Raw genomic sequence first — 8,079 nt, forward strand, 5'->3', positions numbered from 1 at the left:
TCTGTCTTCTCTCTCTTTGTGTTGAGTGGACGTTAAAACCACATCTCTCCCCCCCTACACTGATACAAACAATCCCAATTATAATAAGATGATGATTATATAAACTAGCCTTGAAGAAATCAGTACCATTGGTAGCTTTTACTGAAGAAGAAGAAATTTATTTGTCGAATGAGCTGCTATCACAGCTTCTGATCCTACTCCAAATTGAAATGCCTGAAGCTGGAGAGAAAGTATTTCCACTGATCCCCTATGAATGGAAATTGTCTACATTGATTGGGAAAGCGGAGAAACTTGGCGAAGTCAGTGAAGGTAGGTTAAATTATTGGATTTCTTTTGAAGTTTTGAAATTGTTCGATTACATCCGAGCCATCCGAGGGTTTGACATAATACAGAGAGAATATGTCGAATGGGCTGGGGTGGTTGCCATGTTAGGTTAATATACTTGCATTTGAATTCTCACGTGAGCCAAGATGAACTGCTTGACCCTTTCATTAAGGTAGAAAAACATAAATCTTGTGGATAAATAGATAGTACACTAAATATCACTTGGCAGTTGGAATTCAAAGATTCTGGAAGAAATAAATTATTGACATTTCTGTCGTATTTTGCAGATGATTTAGATTTGTTGTCCTTTATTTCTGATGAAGACATGGAGCAGACGTCATTAAGTTCTTCACCCACACAGTTCTTAATGGAAGATGATGAAAGGTATGTTGATACGGTGAAAATTATTTTAAACTTTCACCACATTTAATACTAAACATTTTTCATAGATCCTAAAAATTTAATTTAGAAATTGGCTCACAATAGGTTATAGTATACTCTTCTTGAGTAGTTACAAATTTTGTAAAGTAGCGTATGGCTAGATAATAATATCTTTATATCTTTTATTTCAGTAAATCGGAAGTTTCAAAGAAACCTGCAAAGGGAGATGACGTAAATTGGATGAAATATGTCCAACATCTCAACAGTTTGAATTAAAAATCTTATTTCAACATCATGCATTTTTATTTAATTGTATTTTTGGTAAAGTAAACCATTTGTGATTTTTGTCATTGTACTGTATTTGAATATATGTTTATTATTAATCATAAATTGAAATGGCAATGAATGCTGAGTAATTTAATAAGTTATACAAACTCAATTAATAGTGCTATAAATTAAAATGACCAGACTTCTTTGATTTTGGTTTTAATATAAAATTATCAGTTTTATTAAGTTTTATATGTTGACTTTTTGAGTGGAATGACAGTCATATTAATTAATGTATCTCAGACTGGGAAAGCAAAATAATTAACACATCTCAAACTGGAAAAGCATATTAATGAACACATCTTGAACAGGAAATGCATATTAATTAACACATCTCGGACTGAAAAGCATATTAATGAACACATCTTGAACTATAAAAGCATATTAATTAACACATCTCGAACTGGAAAGCATATCAATTGACAAATTCTGGACTGGAAAAGCATATTAAGACTGAATTTTATTAACTGGTAGTCATAATTTGATTGGTTAATCAAATGTCTGACTGCATAGATCAAAAGCCGCTTGTATGATCCCTTATGGGACCTCCCACTACAACTGGTCAGATCTTCATGCAGTAGAGGCCATCGAAAGTATAAAAAAACAAAACGAAATATAGATCTGTGTTTTAACCAGATTGTAATCTCTAATATATAAACAAAATAATATTTATACTCGTATAATGAAAGTTTGGTTGGAGAGTTTGTTATGGAAAGGTCAGTAATGACAGTTGTTATAATGATGTTATCAAGATAGATATAAATATATAGGTCAAATGTTTTATGGAGGCTGCAATTTGAAAAAAAAGTTTTGTATTGTAATGTTAATATATCTGAACAATGTTGTGCCTACTATAAAATATATTTCTGTCATGTGTCTTATTGCTGACAAAGCATGAGTAATTTTATCAGGTTTTGTTTGATTGCAACAAATTCTAGCTTTTCAGGTTATTTGTAATGGATTAGATTAGTGTTTATCTGCAGGGAAATAGAATTTGTTTTAATCTAAGACATCCTGTAGTTTTTACCGTATATTTATATCATAAATACCACATATTCAACATAAATGTTTAATATAATGTTAATTGTTTGTGCATATTTAAAACTATTACAAGAACTTTTTAGTGACAGTTGCAAAATTTCAAACAAATAACCCTCGGATAGATCTCTGTTTATACATGCCGTTGTGTCGTTCACAAGTTCCATGTGGTTATTTGTATGGACACAAGTGTTGAGATTTTGCGATTGTCCCTTAGCAATATGTATATCATCATAATAATGTCCACATGTATTATGTAAATTATGATTTTACTTCCATTCATTAACTGCATTCAATTCAATTTTGAAATTTTCTTTGCAAAATTCTTTCTCTTTTTTTTTTTTAAACATCAAAATAAAAATTCTATTAATTTGGTCTTGATAAAAAAGGAGAAAGAATTCTTAAAAAAATAAAAATCATTATGCATGCATAATATTTTGTGACAGCATTACTTTAATTCTTTTGAATCCTAAATGTTGACATTATTGCAGTTATTTACATCATGGACGGTTTAACGTCCTACTTTTCTGAACCAATCGGGCTAATGAATACGTACAGTGTCATATGAGGTAAATTTTGTCCACTCTTATTTCAAATGCAAGGTTTCTTTTACATGGATGCCAACGTCTGCACGGCACTTGATTTTTATACGCCCACATTTAAATGTGGTTGTATATTGTGGTCGCCGCGTACATACGTCCGACGTTCCGGCATCCACAATTGCTTGTGGACGCTCTAGAGACTAAAGTTAATATCCAATTGACTTTAAATTTATACACAGTGTTTAAGGTCAAGGGATGAAGAAAATCCATTGATTTTCAACTGCCAGAATTGATCACTTTGAAAAATCTTGTGGACAATCTAGATGGTAAAGTTAATATCTGATTGACTTTAAATTTATAGACTGTGTTTAAGTTCAACAGACGAAGAATCATATTGATTTTCAACAATTTCCAATAATTACTGCCAGATTTATGGCCCTTGATCACTTTGAAAAATCTTGTGGACACTCTAGAGGCTAAAGTTAACATCCGATCGACATTAAATTTATACACACTGTCTAAGGTCATGAGACGAAGAAGCCTTTTGATTTTCAACGATTTCCGATAATTACTGCCAGGGTTATGACCCTTGATCACTTTGTGGACACTATAGAGGCTAAAGTTAATATCCAATTGGCTATGAATTTATACAGTGTTAAGGTAATGATGAAGATTTTCAACAAGTTCCAATAAATACTGCCAGAGTTTTGGCCCTTTGAAAAATCTTGTGGATGCTTTAGAGACCATAGTTATCATCTGATTGATTTTATATTTATACAAAGACCACTACGCGCAAACAAATTATTGAAATATAATTAAACCATTTCAGTCCCGAAATGACCTAGTTTGTGTTGAGTGGACGTTATAGATTGGTATACAGGGTTTAAGGTCTTGAGACGAACAAGTATATTCATTTTCAATGATGTTTGATAACTTGAACAGCTAAATCCATGATATTAAGTGTTTTGTATACTAAATGTTAGCATAGGCCAAACAAATTCTAATGATTTTCTGATAATTACGTAATGAGTAGTTACTCTTAATTAGATTTTAATGTATTATAAATGTTTCATTACCGACAAAAGTAAAAATATGCGACAACTCTTGTTGACTGCCCGGACGATTTAGCTGCTGTGGGTGTATGTTTCATTGCCTGGCAACCTATCTTTCTGTCCCATCTGAATGACTGGACCCTCTGTCCTGCATCACTGACAAGGGGAAACCGCCCCAGAAATCCTGGTTAGTGAACTAGCGCCTCACTCACTGATCCACTGCAGCTCTGTGGTCACTTGTAGTTCAACAACAGATTTTCCTTTCGCTAAATTGACTTTTTTCCCATTGTATGGATAATTAATATTTGCTTAGTCAACAGCTCAAAACAAGGAGGTTTACTTTTAACATTCTTCCAAGCTAAATTATCAATTTGTTTTCCACATGTTGTGAATATAACCTGTTTTATGACCTAAATTACTCTGAAGATTACTTTGAACAAAATTTACACAAAGTTGTGTTGATTTGGTTGTGATATATGTTACAACACTGTAATCTAGGCTAACGTGTGATTTGGAAGATGATCCTTATAAATCTTTTTTATTATTTATCATTAATGGTATTTTGCTGTCTTTTTTTGTCTTAAAAAATTTCTACATTCAGCTAAAAATGGCATAACGGTAAATGTCTTTGGTTTGGGTAAAAAAATATAAGCATCTATTAAGTTAAATTTGTTGGGGTTTTTTTTCTCAAGAGCCAGTATTGAGATACAACTTATAGTTTTGTTCAACAGTTGGAGTTTAAGCCAAATTAGTAAATGAACTGACTAATGCAGATCTTACCCTATGAATGATCGAAATAATACATGAGATCATTACAATTCTACATTTTATTTTTACCTAAATAATAATAATATCTCTTAACAGTTGCATAATATAGTAATCATTTATTGGGGATATATATATTTAGTATTTGATTGAATTTTTAAAACTTTACACCCTTAATATTGTTTTTAAAAAAAAAACCATGTTTGTCTTGATTTGTACTAATCTTATATTGTTATAAAGAGATTCTTCAACCAACTCCAAGGTAATATTTTTAGTAATCGGTTGTTGTTTTTTTTATGAAATTAATTTTTCCCCTTGATATTGTTTACATCACATTTTGTAATTAGTTTTTTCTAACCTATATTGTTATAAACTTGTCAACTGATTTTTTTTTTAATCATAATATTAATATATTGAAGTATATTTTTGGAATCATAATATATGGTTTAAACTACATATATATGTAGTTTCATAGATTCGCTACTTATGTCATTGTTTATTACTAAATCAAAAATGGTTCTCTCACTTTATTTATCAATGTTGATATAGATTTCTACATGTTTAAATTCATATTAAATTATTTGAAGGCTGTTACCAAGATACAGATGTTTTCAGTAGTTGAATACAACTTGTACAGAGTCAACAGTTATATAAAGCAAATAATGACGTGTTCATGCATTAAGCTGCCTTAACTAAACCTCGGAGGTAGAATAATGTCAATTATTTCATCAAATTGTTCCCTTTTAAAGACAAGTTTATCTCCTATTTTGGGTCTTCAAGATATCTTGTTCCCTTTTGAAGACCTTTTTATCTCAAAATTGTGGTCGCTAAATGGTGTATAAAATGGTAATAAAATGTAAATTTACCCGATATTGATATTATCTGACCACCTCAATTCTTTCATGTTGACATTCAAATTCAAACATGTTTGAAATTCAAAAGAAGCCTATTAAATTCAACAATTTCCATTAATTACATCTAGAGTTATGGTCCATGTTTAGTTTGTAGAATCTTGTGAACTCTATGACGACAAAAGATATCATCCTAACTGTTTGAAAGAATTTATATGCATACCCGGCAGTATAAACTAGTCAAATGAACAAACTTCAACAATTTCTGTTCAATACATCTAGAGTTATGGCCCTTGTTTCACTTTGTATAATCTTTTAAAAGCTCTATTGACGCAAGTTATCAGCTGATCTGCTTGAAAGTTATATGCATTGTTCACATAAGTGAAACAATTTCAACATTTTCTGATAATTACTGATAGTGTTATTGCCCTTGATTATGTCAACATTCAACTTTTTATTTACTGAATCACAATTGGACTGCCGGGATGACTTGGCTGCTATGGACATGTTTTGTTGCCCGGGAACTTATCTTTTAAAATCATATTAAATTTTTAATCTATAGGTTACATGTGTTAAATTGTTATATTGTTTTGTTAAAAATGTATGAAATATATTCCAAATATTATGTTGTTAGCTTCATGGAGTAAATAAAAGTATAAAAATTATGTATTTGAAATTGTATTTAGGGATTGACCCATTAATTGATTAAAGATACATTTTTCAAGTTAAATCTGCCTATTACATGGCTTTCTTTAGGCCTTAAATGTTAAATGAATTATTGTTTATACATTTATTAACATGACAAGCCTATAATCAACTCTCTAGAGTATCGGATGGCAGAGATTTAAATGGATTTAAACAATCACGAGATTTAAAAATTTAGTGATAAAATGGACAAGTCTCATTTGTTAGGTACCATTGCTACGATAATGAACGATCTACACTATATCTTCAACAGTCATAACTTTGCTTAGAATAAAGTAATTTGAATGAAATTTTCAATATATTCATATTTCATTATCTATTTTTGAACTATTATAACAAGAACGTCCAGTTCTTCATCTAAATCTTACATAATGCATCTTTAAGTTGTCATGAAAATCGACCATGTTGCAGATAAAATGGTCTGAGGCATGAATTAAGTGTTGGAAAAAACACTAAACACCATATAATAAACTTTATTTCAAAAGGGGGATCACGTGGCTAAGTGGGTAAGACGCTGGCTCGCTAGTCTGGAGGTCGGGTGTCCGACCCCTGCACTGGCCGAGAAAGTTCATCCAGATTTTCCGGCGTGGTTCCCCCTTGTCAGTGATGCATGACGGAGGGCCTGACAAGGACAGCTGTCTAGTCCTTCGGATTAAACGAAAAACCGAGGTCCCGTGTATACATTGGAATGCACGTAAAAGATCCCTTGGCAGTTGGAATTCGATATAAGAGTAGGCGATAGTGCCGCTGCCCGGGCAAAAATTCCCTCATAGCACACTGTATGTATGGCGTATGCCCGTCTTCATTAGCCCAGCAAAGGAGCAGAACCCCATTTCATTTCATTTCATTTATTTCAAAAGCATTTAAGTAAATCATATTAGTCTGGAGGCTCAGTGACGGGGTGGGGGGTGGGGATTAAATGGGCACAAAACCAAATATTCTATAGTAAAATTTTGCCTAGAATACGTTGGTGAGTGGTAATTAGTCCGCCGTTTGCACTGAATCTGAAAGTGAATGCACAGCCATTCTTGTATCATGAAAACATGCTGAATATGATCGAAAGTAATCACCCTTTCAATAAAAATGTAAACTTGCTAAATTCACCTTTGTTCTTTGTGACCCTGGAGGTCAAAAGGTCAAATTTTCCATTTTTGCACTAGGAAGATTTAAGGCAATAAATTTCAGCGTAAAATATAAAACCAAAGCGAAACCTGTTCTAATTAATAATATCATGATACAAGAATGGCTGCGCATTAACTTTCAGTACAAATGACCTCATTTGACCTTTGACCCTGGATATCTCAAAAACTCCCCAACGGCGGACTGATTACCACTTGGCATTGTATTCTGCGCAAAATTTTAGGGGTCTGGTTTTGTGCACATTTGATGGACACCCCCTGAAGCTGAGCCTCCCGTCTATATGTATACTTTGGAATAGTTATCAGATCATTACAAAATTTCCAATCTCCATAGTTTTGTTAATACATGTGACAGTATTATTGTCATTACAGATATCATAAAGTTTACACTCTTGACCCTGTCCACTCCAAGAAAATGATTGGCAGTTATCTTTCATAAGACATAATCCAGCACATTTTACTCGTGATTTGGTTGTTGAAGATTTCATATGTACAAAACCGAACTTCAGTTTTTTTCTAAATTTTACACTTCTTATCCCTGTAATGACAGAAAAATATCTTAAGAATAGGTTATTATAAATTGGTGGCCATTATAAAGTCATTTTAGAAGCTGCTGCAGTTTAGAGGAAACACACGTGTTAAAGACACCTGTTGGACTAGTCACTTATTAAGGGTCATGTTTGGGGTGCCTCAATCTGATTAAATACAGATCTATATTTTCTTTCAGTATTTTGTTTGAAAACATAATAAATGAAATGAAATGGAATGGGGTTTAACGTCCTACTGTTCTGCTCCTAAATTGGGCTAATGAAGATGGGCATACGCCATAGAGTGTGCTATGAGGGAAATTTTGCCCGGACAGCGGCACTACGGCCTGCTCTTATATTGAATTCCAACTGCCAAGGGATCTTTTACGTGCATGCCAATATGTACACAGGACTTAGGTTTTTCGTCC

At 32.5% G+C, this 8,079-nt stretch overlaps 1 protein-coding gene across 1 annotated transcript in view; it reads left to right on the plus strand.

The window, feature by feature from the left end:
• The window catches only part of LOC126828140 (protein timeless), a 44,942-nt gene extending 38,997 nt beyond the window's left edge, over window positions 1-5,945 (plus strand). The window contains exons 21-23 of the mRNA XM_050557736.2: window positions 109-309; window positions 612-708; window positions 897-5,945. Coding sequence (XP_050413693.2) covers window positions 109-309; window positions 612-708; window positions 897-981 — 383 coding nt within the window. The 3' untranslated portion in view covers window positions 982-5,945. The remainder of the gene's footprint in view (window positions 1-108; window positions 310-611; window positions 709-896) is intronic.
• The last annotated feature ends 2,134 nt before the right edge of the window (window positions 5,946-8,079 follow it).

Source organism: Patella vulgata, chromosome 1, assembly GCF_932274485.2.
Source record: "Patella vulgata chromosome 1, xgPatVulg1.2, whole genome shotgun sequence".
Taxonomy (NCBI): Eukaryota; Metazoa; Mollusca; class Gastropoda; family Patellidae; genus Patella; species Patella vulgata.